The following is a 19,414-nucleotide window of genomic DNA, read 5'->3' as shown; positions in this document are numbered from 1 at the left end:
TCTGTATGTTTCAAATATCCTTCAATAAACTTACATTTGTTTTGCTACTGGAAAACAATAACAAATACTTTTTTAAAGTCTTAAAGTTAAAAACCTCTGCTTATTAAAACAAAACAGAAAGAAATGAAAAAGGAGACATTACAACTGATGCCACAGAAATACAAAGGATAATTAGAAACTACTATGTGTAATTGTATACCAATAGATTAGATAATCTAGATGTGAATAAATTACTAGTTACATATATCCTACCAAGACTGGATCATAAAGAAATAGAAAATCTGAACAGATCACTAATGATCAGGCAGATACAATCAGTAATAAAATGTCTCATATAAAAAAAAGCCCAGGACCAGATGGTTTCACTGAAGAATTCTACCAAAGAGTTAAAAGAAAACTAATGCCAATCCTTCTCAAACTACTATTTTAAAAAATTAAGGTGGAGAAAAGACTTCCAAACTCATTTTACAAAGCCAGTATTACTCTGATAACAAAAGCCAGTCAAGAATACTACCAAAAAAGAGAATGTTACAGGCCAGTAAACCTGATTAACATAGATGCAAAAACTCTTCAACAAAATGCTAGCAAACCAAATTCAAAAGCATGTTAAAAGAATCATTCACTAGGATCAAGTAAGATTTATCCCTGAGATGCAAGGATGGTTTAATATATGCAAATCAACAATATAACACACCACCATTAACAAAACTAAGGATAAAAATACATAATAATCTCAACAAATTTGTAAAAAGCATTTGACAAAATTCAACACCCTTTCATGATTAAAAAAAAAAAATCTCTTGACAGAGTAGAGGGAATGTACCCCAGTACAATAAAGGCCATTTGTGCCAAACCTGTAATTAATATCATACTCAACAGTGAAAAGTTGAAAACTTTTCCTCTGAGATCAGTTACAAGACAAGGATGCTCACTCCTACTACTTCTTTTCAACATAATACTTGAAGTCCCAGCCAGAGCAATTAGGCAAAAGAAAAAAACTACAAGTTATCCTAATAATCGTCTCTGTTTCCTGATGGCATGATCTTATATATAGGATTGAAAGAATTAATAGTTAAAATATCCACACTATCCAAAGCAATCTATAGAGTTAATGCAATTCCTATCAAATTTCAATGTCATTTTTCACAGAAATTCATATGAAACCACAAAAGACCCTGAGTTGTCAAAACAATCTTGAGCAAAAAGAACAAAGTTGGAGGCATCATATTTCCTGATTTCAAAATATACTATAACTGCATTATAATCAAAACAGTATGGTATTTGCATAAAAACAAACACATCAACTAGTAGGACAGGATAGAAAACTCAGAAATAAACCTGTGAATTTGTGATCAACTGATTTTTTTAATAAAGGTACCAAGAACACACATGGAAGAAAGAAAAGTCTCTTCAATAAATGGAGTTGGGTAAACTGAATATCCACATGCAGGATAATAAAATTTTATCTTTATCTCACACCGTGTACAAAAAATCAACTCAAAATAGATAAAAGACTTACATATAAGACCCAAAACTACTAGAAGAAAACATAGTGGAAATGCTCCAGGACATTGGTCTGAGCAATGGTTTTTTGGCTATCAACCCAAAAGCAGAAGCAAAAATACACAAATGAGATTATATCAAACTAAAAAGTTTCTACACAGCAAGGAAAAAAATTAACAAATTAGCGAGACTACCTATAAAGCAGGAGAAAATACATGCAAAATTCTGCATCTGATAAGGGGTTAATATTCAAAATATATGAGGAAATCAAAGACTCAATAGCAAGAAAAAACCAATTTTAAAATGGGCAAAGGAGCTAAGCAGACATTTCTCAAAATAAGACATACAAATGGCCAGCAGGCTCATGGAAAAACAGCATCATTAATCATTAAGGAAATGTAAATTAAAGCCCACAATGAGATGTCACTTCACACCTGTTAGAACAGCTATTATAAAAAAAGATGAAAGATACCAAATTTCAGCAAGGATGTGGACAAAAGGAACACTGTACACTGTAGATAGAAAAGTAAATTAGTATAGCTATTATGAAAAACTGTTGAGAGGTTCCTCAAAAAATGAAAAATAGGATTATCATATGATCTACCTCTGGGTATAAATACACAAAGTAATGGAAACCAATATGTCAAAGGGACATCTGCACTCCTGTGTTCATTGCAACACTGTTCAACAATAACCAAGATATGGAATCAACTTAAGTGTCCATCAACAGATAAATGGATAAAGAAAATGCTGTATACAGGGGGGGTCCCCCCAAAAAACTGAAATCTTTTGGAGGACAGGCCCCTTGTAGTACAGGCTTCCCTCACTAGGTAAGTGTTCTAGGAAACCATCAGTGTCAGTGTACCAGTTAGTATTGTTGTGAGAGGCTGTGCTCAGCTTCAGTGAATTTTTTTTTTTTTTTTTGAGATTCTTTCAGCGCATTTGCCATTTCATCATGGGTGACTTACATGAACAACATGCAGCAGTGAAATTTTGTTTTCTTTTGGGGAAAAATGTGGCAGAAACGATTGTTATGCTACAGACAGCTTACAAAGACTGCTCTGAGTAAAACACGAGTTTACAAATGGTTTTCCCATTTTAAACAAGGTAAAATGTGTCAAATGACAATCAACCTTATTTCAGGAATCTTTCAAACAGTCAAACTGAAGAAAATGTGGTAAGAATTCGTCGTGACTTCTTGGAAGACCACCATTAGACTATTGATGAACTTGTAGAGTTGACTAGGGTGTCATGGAATTCCTGTCAGCAAATTTTATCTGAAAATTTGGGCATGAAAAGAGAATCAGCAAAATTCAAGTCTCACTTGTTCATGCCTGAACAAAGAGACAATCACTTGGCTGTGTGCCGGGCTTTGAAGGAGCAGTTGGAGGCTGACACTAATTTTTTTTTCAAAGTCATAACCAGAGATGAATCTTGGTGCTGCAGTTACCGCCCCAAAATGAAACAGCAATCTAGCCAATGGAAAACTGTTACTTCCCATGACCCAAAAAAAGTACCAAAAGTGAAGTCAAATGTGAAAAATATAATCATTTGTTTCTTTGATGTGAGAGAAATTATGCATTCAGAATTCATTCCTCCAGATCCAGTGGTCAACCAAAGATTTTATCTGGAAGATATGAGAAGTGTTCATCATGATTTGTGGAAATAAACATCCCAAGTCATGACAAACGTGTGACTGGTTCTTCTATGATAACAATGCACCTGCCCAAACCACACTGAATGTTCAGCAGTTTTTGACCAAAAGCGGCATGCCCCTTATGCTCCACCCTCCCTATCCAACTGCTCTCACTCTGAGTGACTTTTTTGTTTGTTTGTTTCTCCTGATGAAAAAAGTTCTCAAAGAGAAACGTTTTGCTGATGTGGAAGAGGTGGAACAAAAAACATCAGAAGCACAAAAAAGGCATCAACATTGACCAGTGCAAAAACCATTTTGAGCAGTGGAAAAAGCATCTCGATAGGTGTATTGCATCAGATGGAGAGTACTTTAAAGGTGATTGAAGTTTAAACATGTAAGAATAAATACACAATTTCTTATCAATAAATTCTGGTTTCAGGGGATGCCCCTTCATATATACACAATGGAATAATATTCAGTGTTACAAAAGAAGGAGATTCTGTCATTTATGAAAACATTGATGAACCTGAAAGACATTATGCTATGTAGAAGCTAAGCACAGAAAGCAAAATACTGCATGATCTCACTTAAAAGTGGAATCTTAAAAAGTCAAACTCTCAGAAGTAGAGAGTAAAATGAAAGCTGCCAGAGGCTGAGGGATGGGGGTAGGGAGAGAGGGAATCAGAAACTGTGAGTCAAAGGGTACAAAGTCCCAATTAGGAGGAATAAATTTTTAGATCAGTTGCACAGCACAGTGACTATCATCACTAACAATGTATTATATATTTCAAAATAACTAAGAGAGCACATTTCAAATGTCTTACCACAAAATGATGTGAATTAGCTTGATATAATCATTCCACAGTTATACATAATCAAATAATCACATTGTACCCCATAAATGTATACAATTATGGTTTGTCAGTCTAAAATAATATTAATTTAAAAATCATAGCTTATGAAATTTTTTTAAAAATGAAAATCTTTATATAGAATGTGAGACTTACATGCTTCTTAAGCAACATTTCCCGCTTTCATTAATGATGTAAAGGGTAAATATGAACCATAATTTCAGTATTTTATTCTAAAATTGGATATAAGTTTAAATTAGTTTATTAAAGAGGCACTTGGCTTAAGATAGCACTTTAGACATCATGGAAGATGTAACAATGAATCCCAAAATAGGATCTCTGTTCTTAAAAAGGTTTCACAATTTTAAGGAAGAGAGGTGAGTGTGTTCATAACAATATCAAGGCAGTGTATGTAAAATGATAGGGAACCAATATGCTTGGACAATTAGAGAAGAAATAAATAAAACTTTTAGTGGAGTGGGAACCAGCGAAGGCTACATTCAGAAAAGACAGGGTTGGAATTCAACTACCACTGAAGGGGGACTTGAACATTCCTAGGAAGAAAAGGGCCTGAGCAGAAGCTAGGAAAGACATCTAAGTGATTCATTCGAGATTGATAAGGAAGAAAACTTCAGGTCAGGTTGTGAAGACCTTGGACAGCAAGTGAAAGAATTCAGATTTCATTCAAAAGACAGTGGGGAGCCACAGAAGGTTTTTGACCTGGTAAGTCTCATGATTAAACCTGTACTTTAAGGAAATGAGTTTAATAATGATCAACAATGATGGCAGGAGAGGACAAACTGGAGGCAGGTAGGCCTGCTAGGAGGGTTATAGCATTGGTCCAGTTGAAGTAGTAGGAAGAGAAAGTAAGAGCTAGGAATAAGAGACACTACAGGAGTAGAACATTTGCAGTGGGAAGAAAGAAAGAGGGATGATTCAGCAATGACACAGATTTTGAGCCTGGGTGATTGAGGAAACAGAAGTCAAGAAGAAGGTCTGAGTTAGTTCAGAATTAATAGATTATAGATATTACAAATAGGCCAATAGATTATAGATTTAAATAAGGAATAGACAAAGAGAGCTTTGATATCCAATGTATTTTAGATTAATCTACATTAGAAGTAAAAGTTGAAGCTATTTACATAGACTCACTAATTGTGACACATATTACCAACATAGAAAGCTGAATGCTTATTTACATCAAAAATATCCCACAGTGTGTGTATCCTGTACTACTGTACTACTGAAAGACACAATACTGGATCATGACAAAATACTTGAAAATACAGGAGTGGGCTGGGATAGGAAGTTTACATATAGAAACTAATATATGCACAATGCCACAATGAGTTATGGCATTTTACACTTTAAATTTATTTCTTAGAAGATATTTTCATCATTGAAGTTTGAAATTAATAAAGTTTGAAGTTAAAATACAAAGCAAATCAATTCACATTTTTTATCTCCATTCAAACTAATTTATCTTTTCCTCTGAAATCAACATTGTTTTCTGGATGATAGCATTAATTACAATCCAGAATCATGTATGCCATAAGAGTACTAACCTCAACCTTGACTTCATAAGAACATTAATAAATATGCTATGCTCGCAGGCTCTTATTGACACCATCTGTGACTTACAAACATACCTTCTTATCCTACTGCAATTTAAGTCATAATATCTTTATAAAGAGAAGGTGATCTGCTGCAGCTACCACAAAGTAGCTCTTTATGAAGAATTTTCCTTCAATTGGGCTGATACACACACGTAACATTTAATATCCACAGCAGCCCGTAGGTAGGCAGTTTTCCTTCAATTTGTAGACGATTAAGCTGATATTCACATAAATTAAATTCCCTGAGGCCACACGGCTGATAAGTGGTAGAACCAGCGCTCCCATTCAGCTGGGCCTGATTCATGCCCGCAATTAATTGAGTAGCGTGCTACCACCAACAGATGCAAGGATCGAGGAGACAGTGGTGCTTTGGCATTTGACTAGGTCTTCCTTATTTCTGCCAATCTGCCTTTATCACTGCTCCTTTCTGTTATCAGTCACAAAAGAGTGCTTACAAAGTACACAACTGAGTTAAATTGGGTTAATTCAGAGTCTAATTTTGTTATTAAAAAAACCATCAACCCAAGCTTCTGAAAAACCCACCGTGAAAAACCATTGAATGAAAACTCTCCTACTTTTGGAAAGATGCATATGTTGCTTTACAATCTGTTACCCATTTTAACTTTGGGTTTTCAACAATAAATATTTTCATTATTTCAAAAAAAAAAAGATGTATTCATCAAAACACATGTTCTCCAAACTTTACCTGTTTTTAGTCTCTCTGGAGAGCTAAGTTTCAGATGTGGGTCTTCTGATGAAAGGCTCACACTGATACCATACAGTGGATCATCCAAGAAAGAGGGCCTTTTCAGTCTCCCAATGCCAAGAGTCTTCGACATAAAATAGTCTTCTGTGTCACTAGCAATTTCATCCTTGGAAAACTGAAGGCATTTCGTATTTTCTGCATCAATGACAAGAGCTTCTGACATATAGTGCCCAGTCAAGGCTTTGGAAAGATAGTAGCATTTAGAAGCTTCACAGTCTGCAATCTCAAGCATATTTGCATTGTCTACCTCAGCTTTCTGGACGTTTGTTTCTGGCTCATTTGGTAACTTAGAGACGATGGATCTGGAACGCTGAGGGCACTCAGGTGTTACATCCTCAGTGTCTTCACTTCCTCTTTCTGAAGAAAGTCTAAAGACGGATTTTTGTTTGAATGTGCATTTATCCAGAAGATACTTTAACTGTTCCTCAGAGAGAAATGATGTGGAATCTAACTGAGGAAACAAACCAAAAGTGTTCATAGTCAATTGACTGAGTAAATGCATTTATTTTTGATAAGCTTCCAGTAATGCAATATAATTCAAGTGCCAAGAAACCCCTCACACAACACATGTGAATAGAAAGATAATTCATTTTAAGAGATCCAAAAGTGCAGAGGAAATGTCATAATGCTGCCATAATCTTTGGTTGATGTTTTTCTGCCCCCGCCCTTCTCTCAGCGTGAACCCACCATCCAATTCCTTAACTGGGAAAAAACAACTCGGGCTAACAGGGCACACTACTCCCGTCCCAGGGATTCACCACTCCTATGTCTGTCCACAACTCTCAGTGAACAATACTGATGGAGACAGAAAAGGAAGGGTGAGGGGGTGGTGCATCCTGAGATGTGCAATTGCTTCAAAACTACAGGTCTAGGCAGAGACCAGGGGCATTTCAGGAGCAGTGTATTTGGAGAAAAGGATTTGATCATACATATGTAATCTCTCTTGTAAAGTTACCAGGGTAACAAGATCTTAAGGATTTTGAAACATTTTTTCTTCTGGTGATATTCTCAGGAAATAAAAAATCAATCAAATAAAAATATAGAGCCATGTTCTATAAGAATTCAATCGAACAGCATACCACTTGAGTTGCAACAATCTCACAAAGGAATGGGATTAAAATACAGTGAAACACACTGAAAAAAATTCTCCTTCTCTAAAAAATCAGCATCTTCCTTGATTTATGTGGTGGATTATCCAGGAAAAGACTAATCCTCCTTGAATTACAATGGCCTTAGTTCCTATTTTAGCAAAGTGAAATAATGCTATTGGCTTACTTCGAAAGCATATGGTAAAAAATAATAATAACTAAATATCCTGTATTTGTAAAGTACTGGGGGGAAAGAGCTGCTATTGGAACTAGTGGAGTTAATTCCCCATTTTTATGTAATCTAATGCAGCTAATAAAGAACAATGGGTAAAACAATTTTTAGCATGTTTTGAAAATACATCATTTGTTTTAAAATTATATTTAACATCTACATTAAAGCTAGATTTCATTGGGACAAATGCCACTTTGAGTATGAAAATAATAAGAAATTGTATGGGAGTATATTAATAGTAAATATCTAGAATTCAAAATTCAGGAAACTCACCCTATGGTTAACTTACATGTAAAGAAATAAGATTTGAATTACATATCAGCAAATTCCACTTTTAACCACTAGCCACTGCTGCATCCAGATATATATTACTTTATCCATTTTTCCTTTACCCTACTATGAAAACCTAGTCAACTAGAAAATGAAGGCAACCCTTCTATGGCATTAGGCAAGTAAAGTATACTGTCAAAATGTGCTTATATAAAATTGCTTATAATGAGTAGACAATTCCCTAGGTTATAGAAAGACCCCACTGAGTGTCACCCTCACTAAACATCCTCAACAATGGCTTATTATTATAAAGTTTTCAGACATGAGAAAAAAATCAGTCTATATTGGAGCAGGAGGATAAAGAATTATGGAAGAGAGATCTCTAGGGAAAAAAGAGGGAAAGAAGACCAGTAGCTTATCTGATATGCTTGATCCTTTTCAAAAATAACATTGATAGGATAGATACTTGGCAGTTCTGATGATGTGTCTGGCTAGATACACAGAAAATGAAGTAAAGAGAAAAAGAAAGCAATTATGAACTCTGGGAGAAACAAAAAGTTATACAAAAAGAAAGGAAAGGCAGTGAATTCAGGTAGATACACAGAAAACTAAGCAAAAGAAAAATAGCTATTAACTCTAGGACAAGCAAAAAGTTATACAAGAAAGGCTACCATATGATAATAAAAATTGCCTTTGTTGTGAATATTTATACACTTACTGTAAATACTGACTATAAAAATAACCAAAAATTGTGACTTAACTATTTTGGGGAATTGGGAAGAGAAAGAAGGAATAGATTAACAAACTCAAACTCTTAACTACCATTACAGGAACCCAATATATAATGTCTAAAGTCAATCAATTAAGAAAGTAAGTTATTAAGAAACAATATAGAAGTAAACATGAAGAGAAAACATCTAAAGGAATTAAAAGTGTTTGACTCTGGAGAGCAAATGGAGGGAAATGCTAAGACAATGAACTGTCATTTTTTGTTTAAAACATATTTTAAAATTTTATTATTGTAATAAAAATTAGAATTAACTTCATAAAATATAAACATAAAAGTAATTTAAATATATTCAAAATTTTAAAATAATTTCCAACTGATTGTATGTCTGGACATCAGAAGCAAATTCAGGTTTAATGGAGCCAGAAATTGTTATAATCTTGGACTAGGGGAGAGTACTTTTAAAAAAAAAATTACAAATATAAAATTAGGTACAAAAGTGAGTTTCATTTCTTTCCAGAAGGTGAAAAACCCATAAGGAAATTACTGGTGTCTTGGAGAGTCAAATCCATTACTTGTAGTGTCTCCTTACATCACTGAGCAGAAATGCTTACAAAACGTTTGCTGACTGCAACCTGGTTTCCTCTCCCTACTCCAAAGTTCCTACAAGTGAGGGGCCATGAGGCTGAAGCTTCACTGGCTTCATGGTAAATCTGCTTCTGGGTACTCTGAGATAAAACATTACTCATTTCAGCCTGTGTGTACACAGAAATAAGCTGAGCTACAATTATCCTGATCCTCTCGGGGGAGGCAACCGGATAGGAAAGAAAACACAGAAGACTAGAACCTAGGCTTCCATCCAAGCTTTGCCGTCTTGTTTTCTTTTGTTTTGTGTTTTTGTTTTTGAGTTGGAGTCTCACTCTGTCACTCAGGCTGGAGTACAGTGTCATTCTCACGGCCCCTGTAGCCTCAACCTACTGGGTTCAGGCGATCCTTCCACCTCAGTCTTCCAAAGTAGCTGGAACTACAGGCACGCCCCACCATGCCTGGCTAATTATTTAACATATTGTAGAGACAAGGTCTCATCAAGTTACCCGGGCTGGTCCTGAACCCCTGGGCTCAGGCAACCTTCTCACCTCCACCTCCCAAAGTGCTGGGATTATAGGCATGAGCCACCGTGGCCAGCTACCACCTTGAGCATGTCACCTAAATTCTTGGAGGCCCATCTCCTTCATCTGGGAAAGGAAGAATTGAAGATGATCATGAAATTAACTTCTAACTCAAAAATTGCTATTTATGAACAGATACTCTAAAAAATAAATTTAAAAATAAACTTTTCTACTGACTTCAGAGGGTAGCCTGAGTAGAATTACAAAAACAAAACAATAACAAAAAGAGAACTTTTATTTCTTTAGCTTTTCTTCACAAAACCAGTCCTGAGCTCCTATAATACTAAACCCTAAATAGTGTCTTATCTCAAAACATAATAAGTAAAAGTGAATCAAATGCATTATGTCCTCAAACTAAAGTAATTTTGTTTTGTTTTGTTTTGTTTTGTTTTTTTGGAGTTAGAGTCTCACTCTGTCGCCCAGACTGGAGTGCAGTGGCCACTCCCGGCCACCACAGCCTCGACCTGCTGGGCTCCGGCAATCCTTTCGCCTCAGCCTTCCAAGTAGCTGGAACTACAGGCGCGCACTACCACGCCCAGCTAATTTTTGATTTTATTGTAGAGATGAGGTCTCGCCAAGTTGCCCAGGCGGGTCACGAACCCGCGGGCTCAGGCAATCCACTCACCTCAGCCTCCCAAAGGCGCGAGATTACAGGCTGAGCCACCAAGCCTGGCTACTAAATTAATTTAAATACAATATTTCTGATGACACAGATCAGAAACACAACCCATCTTTCTCATCCTTTGATTTCCGGCAGAGGCTTGCCCATGGTAAAACTCAATAAACAGTTATTGTGGGAATCAAATAAGTTAAGGATCTTAAAATGTTTTGTAAAGTACTATATTAATATAATCTATTTACAAATGTTGAAACTGGACTAAAGTAGGGCTTTATCACAAACATCCCTAACTACCCTTAATAGTTAAGGGACCATAACCCACAGTCTTCACCAGACTGAAACTCCTGTGCTAATGAGCTACACAACTGAACCACTCACTGTGCAAGTACAGTCAAGTAACCATCTGTTCAAGTACTCACCTAAAAGTATTCATCTTGCATGCCAGCTCTAATTTCCCAGTATTTCATAAACAAGTTATTATTCATACTATTCCTGTCTTTCATAAAACTCAACATAGTGCGTCTCAGTCTTCACTTTTCCAGATCAGAGTCCAAACTATTTTTCCTCCTTATATGAAAGCCCCTCTCTGCCCATCTTGAGTAGCCCTTTTATGGATTTCCTTTTTGTTCCAGCCAATACACACACATTCCAAAGTCAAAGATGAAATGTATTGGATTTTTTCATAAGGAAAAGAATACAATACCCTTGTAGTGTCAGTCCTGCATCTTGCTGGTCTTGTTGGCACACAGGTGATGTCTTACAGAATAATAATAACTAGCATTTATTAAGATATGCCAGACATTGCTTTATGCGTGTTATGTATACAGTTTCCTTTCATCTTCGCAACAAGCCTATGAGGTAGATACAATTGTTGCTCCTGTTTTATAGATGGAGAAACTGAGGCACTGAGTAATTAAGTAACCTCTCCAAGGTCATACAGTTACTAAGTGGTGGATTTGAATTCAGGCAGTCTGGGTCCAGAGCCGATGTACCTAGCCACTAGGTTAAATTGCCACTCACTATAAAGTGAGTTCTCCCTCTATCATTCTACAAATGTCCTTGTCCCAGCTGGCATTCATATTTCTGTCAATTCTCTCATATATAAAAACTCTTCCTGCAGATATTTCACTTAACTTGGGATTTTATTTGCAAACTTACACAGTGCCCTCTCTTTCGGCTCATTTCAAAAAAAAGAAAAACAAAAAACAAAAAAAAAGACACAGCTCCATTCCCAGAGTGCCCACTGTTTACATTTCTCCACCCAGATAAATGCCAGCTTGGTGTAGGAGCTAAATCTGATGAGGAATGCAACTTGTAATTGCTGGAGATGGAACACAGACCATGGATTACCTCACTTTCATCCCTGCCCCTGCTCCTATGCTATATATCCGGAGTTTCCCCAGTCATAAAAATCTCCAGTTATTTGGGCGATGGATTTGTTGACAAGGCAATCAAAATCATGCCTCTGGGGCAGAGAGTCAACAAGGTCGCCATTATAAACCAGCAAAGGCAACCATGTCCTTTGATGTAAGTTTTATTTCAGGTTTTTTTTTTTTTCCTCAAACAGTTCCTAAAGACCCACCCTATAAAGCCAATACCCGTTATCACAAGTGAGAAGAGGGTGGAAAGCCAGAATGTCCTAAATGATTAACAAGGAGGGTATGAATGTAAACAGATTTTAATGACATCTAATTCTACTTCAGAATAAGCAACTAGAAAACATTACATTACACCCTTTGCTTAATTACCAAGATATAAGTTTACAGCTCTCTGTTACAACTACTGCTGACAACACCTAGTTGTAGCTTATGTTAGTCAAGGTTTTTTGGTTATAAGGAACAGAAATGCTTATCTCAATGTTAAAAAATGAGGTGATAGAAGTGAGGTTTTTGTAGAATCTAAAAGGTCATTTCAAGGACATCAACGAGCAGGAAATATAGTATAAACTGGCCTTTTGGAGTATGAAGCTGAGAAGCCACCAGGAACCAAAGTCATGTGCCCCATCACTCTCTTTCTGGGTCCATGTAAGTCTCGTAACTAACTTCCTGCCTAATATATCCTCCTTTCTGCAAATAAGCTTTCTCTGCTTATTAATGGTTTCTGCTTTCTCACATTCTCAGCTTATGTATGAAGCATGAACTGACTCTGGTCCCCATTCAACATTAAAAGAACGTAACACCTACCAATGACTGACCATGGTTTCTGTATATTTTAATTCAAATTATCCAATAGGATAATTTAGTTGATCACTGCCTGCGTCAAGTTCAAGTATCCACACCGATCCAATCACCTGTGCTGAGGGTCAGATGGTATAAACACAGCCACAAAGTTCATCCTTTTGGCAGGACTGTGGTTGGGATGATTTCCCAAATAAGAAGGCATCAAGAGGGCTGGGATCACAAAATAAATCCACCATATTGTTAAACTATAATCCCTATGAAATAAGTAACAACGATCAGAAAAGTGTTGATACTTTATGGAGTTATACGGTTAACTATAGACTTGATTGACAATCAAGATATATCCAGACTTCACCAATCTCATGAAATCTGAGTTCTCACTGAATAGCTGGTTGGGATATACAGGTAGAAGTAGTTGTCAGAAAATATATACTTGTTGATAGAAAAATAATGGCATTTCAGTTAGACACCAGAGCAGCAGCATCAAGACACCATGCTCCTGATAGGCTCATATAAACTCATAGCTTCATATCACTTGCTATGGCTCTTTTGGATTAAGCAAATCTAAAACTCCTGGGGGTAAAATAATTGGTGTTCATTTTAACATTGTCATCAATAGCACTGAGGAGTCATAGAAGAAAAGGGCTTATTCTTCCTTTTCCTCCTAACTCCTTCCTTCGCTATTCTATTTTCTCACTGAGGTTACCCCAATCCTATAAAGGCAAGTCCAGCAGATGCACCGCTCTTAGGAGACCATTCCAGGGACAAAGGGTTCTGGGGCCAGGGAAGATCTGGCATATTTTTAAGCAGAATAATCAGAGGCTGTCTGGCCAGAAGAGAATCTGAACTCCAATCAAAAAGGAAACAAAGATCATTGCCAGAGAAACTATGTAAACCATTAGGACTGAAGGTTGAAGCAAGGTTACAAACAGGAAAGTGAGTCAGCCCCCAGGTCAGCAGCCGGGAGGATCTGTAGATAGAATAATAATACTGAGTGTGAAGTATGTCAAGGCAAAGTGGCCCTGAAGTGAGGAGGTGAATATCGTGGTGGTGTGGGAAGCCCATGTGGATGTGGAGACTGGCATGTCAAAGTCACAGGGAAGAATCAGACACCGCCCTTGCCCAGGCTACCTATCTTCCCTAAACAGCTGGGTGAGGCAGGGCCTACCTGATGGGTTTGCCTGAGAGGCTGCTGTGCCCTGAGCATTCTATGATAGCTCTTCTCCTGTGGTCTAGCCTCTCCGACTTCAGGAATCCAGGTTTCCTATCTGCCAGGAGAGGGGTGGGCTGTCAGGACCCCAATGTGTAAGGTAAGGATGAGCAAGGATGGGAGAAGCCAGAAGCAGGAAGTGGGAGTCTCAATTCCCACAATTTGAAAAAGGTCCAGGAACTCGGCTTGCGGGGGGCATGCACAGAAGGAAGCGGAGGTGCTCGAAGGAGAGTCAGACCGACTTTACTACTTTGACTTCTAACAGGGTGACTAGGGAAAAGGGGCTCTCCTGTTTCCATTTTGCGGGACAATTATCATTTGAGGATTGCCAGCAATAGTGTTTTCTAGTAGTAGAGACAGCAAGTCCACTTGGATCAGATGCCCTTTGTTCTGAGCTACCGGCTGGAATGGCTCTTTTGTCACATGTCTATCACTTCCTTTCCCTGAAACAAGGCTGGGGCTCCAGCCCTGCAGCTGGGGGAAGCCTGGCAGTCCCGCCCCACACCCCCAGCTAAACATGCCTGGGCAGGAGATGAGATGCATAGGTTTACACAAAGATCCTGAAAGGAGCTCCAGACCAAGCAGTTCTTATGGTCACAGGGAATTGGAGCCTCCTCCAGCCCCCACCCTGGGGAAGTATATCCAGTGTGTCACCTTAGAGCAACTAACTCCCACTGCTCAGCAAGGCTGTCTATTGACTAGCATCAGTTATGAGAATCATTTGCGTGGGGGAAGGTCTTCTGTACTCTGATGATGTCTATTTTTACTATGTAGAAATAAATTAGATCAAGGAAGGTCACAATGGGGTCAGAAGTCAAGAAGGCCACTAACTATTTAAATGCCTTAACCGCCACCGGATTCAGATCAAGCCTCACCCTTCTATAGGAGGTCAGCTGGTAGATGAGTCACAAACCTCCTAGCAGCACAAACAAGTCCAGGGGCCAAGGTGTACTGCATTAAAATGCTCCACCATGACCAGATTAAGTTTATCCATCATCCAGATCTGTGCATTTGCCTGTGCTGGGATAAGCAGATCTAACATGGTTTGTGCTGCTTCCACAACCGTGGAAAGGTGTCACTGCTGATGCCACCACCATGGCCTCTCATGTCTCTCACATGGGCACAACATGCCCCCTCTTGCCTCCTTCCCAGAGTTCCCCCATTGCTGCTGAGGTGTGAGTTGTTAATGAGGTGTGGGATGGTCAGCTAGCTACTTTTTGGCCTGTGCAAACCAGAAGTGCAGGAGAATTAATGCCCCTGAGGCAGACTTTGACCAAAGGTGAAGAAGAGCCAGTGGAGTTCCTTTCCCTCCCTCCCCATGGAAGGACTGCCCTAAACTGCAGTCACCCACATGGCATCTCTCTTAGGACGACCCACAAAATCAAACTATCTATACTTGCTAGCAAGCAAGCAGTGGCCAGGTTGGTAATACGGCTCTTATATTTGTTCCCCTTCTTTCTGTGCTTCCTTCTCTTGTCCCCTGCTTCTGTTTCTCTAGTGATGCTTTTGCTAATTAAGTAGTAGATATAAGCTTTTGTCTGAGGTTCTGCTGTCCAGACTAAGCCATTCACAATAGGCAATAACTTGCAGTTCCTAGAAGGGCTCCGAAGGGCTTCAGCCAAATAGAGTGGGTCCAGCTTGAACCAACCTGGGCCTAGGAGCACAGGGCCAGCAGCTCCATCAGCCTCTGCAGACCATCCACAAGCTTGGCAGGGTGGCCCTGGCTAGTTGAAGGGACTGCAGGGCTGTCAACAGCACGGTCAAGACTTGTAAGAGGCAGTGATGCTTCAGGATCCTTGGGGTTCATGGCTTAATAGCTGGTTCCTATTGGCATTGCTGGGACTGGAGCAGCAGGGCACTGTCCAAGGGGGCAGGGACAAAGGAAAATAGCCTGTGGAGACCTGGAAGGAGGTTTGCCCAGAGCAACTAGAGGAAGCACAGCTGGAAGGAGAATATGAATTGGATCTCAGGAGGCAAGGTCATGGCTTAGGTTGGAGTGTCAAGATAACCAGAAAAAGAATGACAAGCATGAGGTGTGAAAGAGGTCACAGCGAGTTGGTTGTTCGGTGCTAAGGCATGTCCACTGCGGAGACATGCGACGATCACTTTCATTCTGGGATGAGCAGAGTGCATGACCGGGCCTGAGGGCTAAGAGGAGTTAAGCAGGAGCACACCCTAACAGTCACTGAGGAACCTAAATGAGGGGTTAGATTGACCATGCACACATGTGACATTCCTCCACATCTTAAATGTGTCTCCAGCATCTTGTCTCCATGTTGTTTTCTCTCGGCATTTTCTATTCCATTTGGGAAAGCCCCCTAAGTTAAGTGTTTCTTGGGCTTGTACACTAACTCTCTGAAAGCCATAAAACCACTAGAGGGAGAGGAAATATCCTTAACAATATTATAGAGTAGCAGAAAGAGGCTAAAATGTCTAACTTTAAATTCCAGCACTTTCATTCTCCAGGTGTTTGACACTGGGCAAATTACTTGACCTCTCAAAGCTTCAGATTTCTAGTCAGTAGAATAGAAATACTAACAATATTGACTACTAAGGACTGGCCGTAAGAAACACTGTCAAGTAGCAATTTGCACTAGCATGAAGTACATGCATGAAGCTGCTACGACCATGCCTAATGCAGAATAGGTAAGAGTTCAGTCAATGCTGAAACATCAGTGGTAAATGTAAGTCTCAGTCTGGAAGCTAGGAGCAGGAGTGGACAAACAGCCTCTCCCAGAAGTTGTACACTGAAGTCTATACTTTCTAAGTTTAACTGGTCCCTACCTTTGAGGATCTCTCTAGGATACCAGGCATAGAGCCTTACAGATAATTTCACTGTTAACGATTTGCAGTAAGTTGTCAGGTGTACCCTAGTGGTTGCATGTGTGGGGGCTACAGAGGCTGTGAGATGCAGAGCAGAGCACACAAGAGGGAAAAGGTGTTACGTGAGTCTCAGTAATCACCCTAAGCAGGTTTACACTTCAAGGAAAACACTACCAAGTCTTCGTGATTGGAAAGTACCTACCATAGGAACCAGAAAGGGGTTGGTTTCTAGACACTTTTACCTTTGTTCAATATAACCAGTGTCAGTACTCCAGGTGAGTCTTGTGAAGCACAAGGATGTAGGTAAGACAGGTTCATTCCATTCTTCATGCCTGAGGGCTAAAAGGACTTCTTGCTGCCACCTTAGTCCCAGCCACCTGGCACACCCTCCTCAAAAAGTATTCTCTGTTCCAAACTTTCAAGCATTCCCTATCAACCTCACATCAAATCCTGATACAGATTTTCCTCACTACTGTAGTCTAAGCAATCTAGGTCAATGTACAACCCTCTCAGAAAATGAATTCACATTTTACAGGAGTTTCTTTGAATCACAATGACTTAACCCAAAGAGGTGATTCGAAGAATGGAATACAATCCCCACAGCTGGACAGTAGAACGATTATTTGAAACACAACACATCACTTTTAGCACCCTCAAATCAGGCCACACTGGGCAAAGTTAGGCCTAGTTGAGTTGTGCAAATGGTCAGTACTGTCAAATATCATCAGATCTGATTTTCTTCTTGTGTATAAATCTAGCGCCATTGTGTTAACTCCACATTTAACTTGTTAATCATGGAGAGAAAAGCTCCCCAAACGGGTGACCTGTAGCATTTCCCAGGGTTGGGCAAGTGCTCCTGAAGCTTTGCCCTGTCTAGACATGTATCTGAAATATCTAATTACCCTGTACATTCTGTACAGCACACAAAGCCCAACGTCATTACATAAACACGAAGCTCCCTATTCATATTGCTGCTCAGTGAACTGTCCTTTTACATTTGCCAATCTGAAAGTGAAATCATGCTACTGCTGAGAATAAGGATACTATACTGTGAATAAGAAGTTCCAAGTCATGCTATGATTCAAACGATGGGAGTTAAATTCTCTAGATATCAAACCAAGAAAAGCCGTTTAGTGAATTGGATCCAAATTCAAACAGATCTAAATAGCTTGCTGCATTTTCTCTCTTAAATGACACACTTGAATATTTTCCCTTTCACATGGAACAAGAGGCTATAAGAAAGGGATGAATCTTTCTACCTCCCTCCCTGTCAATGGGTCCCGTATTAAGCAGGTGTCCAGACCAGCCCAAGTCATTAGTCAGTTGCACTGGGGGTGGGCATGGAGTAGACAGGTTTGATGGCTCTGGACTATCTATGAGGCGTATTGACATAAATTATTCCATTTAACTCTCCCAACCACCCAGTGGGGGGAACTGGGAAATCATTCTACCTGTTGAACAGATAAGGAAACTAAGCCTCAGAGAAATTAAATACCTTAGTCCAAGGCCCAGAACTAATAAAAAAAAAATGAAGCCAGAATATAAAGCTAGGGCTTTTGTTCATACACCTAATTGTCTTCATAGACAGGCTTAGAGGAGTTGGTTACACTCCCTTTTCCAGGGGGAGCACCCTGGCAGCATCACGGTACCATAACATGCCCCCTCCACAATCTATTTTACTTCTGAGAGTGTAATACAGCGCTGTGGCCTAATAGGGAGAGCCCATTTTACCTCATAAATCTGAGGCAAGCATGTAAATCTGGGAAACCTTCTCCAGTGGGTGACAGCTGCCGTCTATGTCCCCAGATCTGCAGTACCAGGCTGTGCCATCACAGCTCTCTCTGCATCTACCTTCCCTGCTAGATGTTAAGTTCTTCAAGACAGAAACCAGACTCCCCTCATTTCTGTGTCCCCATACCTAACACAGAGCCTTGGTACAAGATGGACACATGGCAGAGATTTATTGACTACATAGTGCCTTCTACAAGTGCTCCTCCACCTTCTAAAAGTGACTCCACATCCCTATAAACTCAGTGGTCTTAGTCTGTACCCTTACTGACCAGTGATCCCATGATATGGCCCATCCTAGACCCAGTTCTTCTTCTCTCCCCTGTGTTTTATTCCCTCTGAAGCCTGCTCTCCCCACATGGTTTTTGGAAAATACTGGTCTAATCAATTAATGACCCTCTGCTTAAGATTTGGGCAGAGCAGATAACAATGCTTTAACTCTTGAAGAGCTCCCCAACATGAGAAACATCAGATTCCAGCAAGGGTAGACAGACAGATAAATTGGTTGAAAGAAGGCATCCTGCAGTTACTATTCACATCCTCTAAGCAGTGATTCACACCGCCTATGGGCAAAGGTGATATAACAAAATACCTCCCCCCAAACATTATGCCCACACAAAGAAAAATGCTTCAGATTCAAAAAAAATTCCCAAATACAATAAAAGTCTTGCATTTGGAGCCTATGACTATGATAGTCACTACAAGTCTGACACAGAGGTTTAATTTTGTCTGTCCAGAAAATAGAACTAAATAGTAATCACAGTCTTCGATTATGGTTAGGTTTAATTATGGAAACCTACTCATGCACTTATCCAGAAAGCTTCACAAACGTGGCAGAAAACCATTTCTTTTCATAAGTATTTATAGGGAAAGTCCTTCTTATTTACTCTGTGAGTAAATAAATACTTCAAATAAACAAACCAAAATAGGGCCCCT

General features: G+C 39.1%; 1 protein-coding gene across 1 annotated transcript in view; it reads right to left on the bottom strand.

Moving 5' to 3' along the window:
• Window positions 1–19,414, bottom strand: part of FSIP1 (fibrous sheath interacting protein 1) — a 225,019-nt gene that overhangs the window by 9,888 nt on the left and 195,717 nt on the right. Inside the window, exon 12 of the mRNA XM_021710300.1 lies at window positions 6,313–6,823. Within this exon, the coding sequence (XP_021565975.1) occupies window positions 6,313–6,823 (511 nt within the window). The remainder of the gene's footprint in view (window positions 1–6,312; window positions 6,824–19,414) is intronic.

The sequence above is a fragment of the Carlito syrichta genome, unplaced genomic scaffold, assembly GCF_000164805.1.
Source record: "Carlito syrichta isolate Samal-C Ts95f unplaced genomic scaffold, Tarsius_syrichta-2.0.1 Scaffold288395, whole genome shotgun sequence".
Taxonomy (NCBI): Eukaryota; Metazoa; Chordata; class Mammalia; order Primates; family Tarsiidae; genus Carlito; species Carlito syrichta.
The sequence above is the reverse complement of the archived record's forward strand: the minus strand, read 5'-3'. Positions and strand labels throughout refer to the sequence as shown.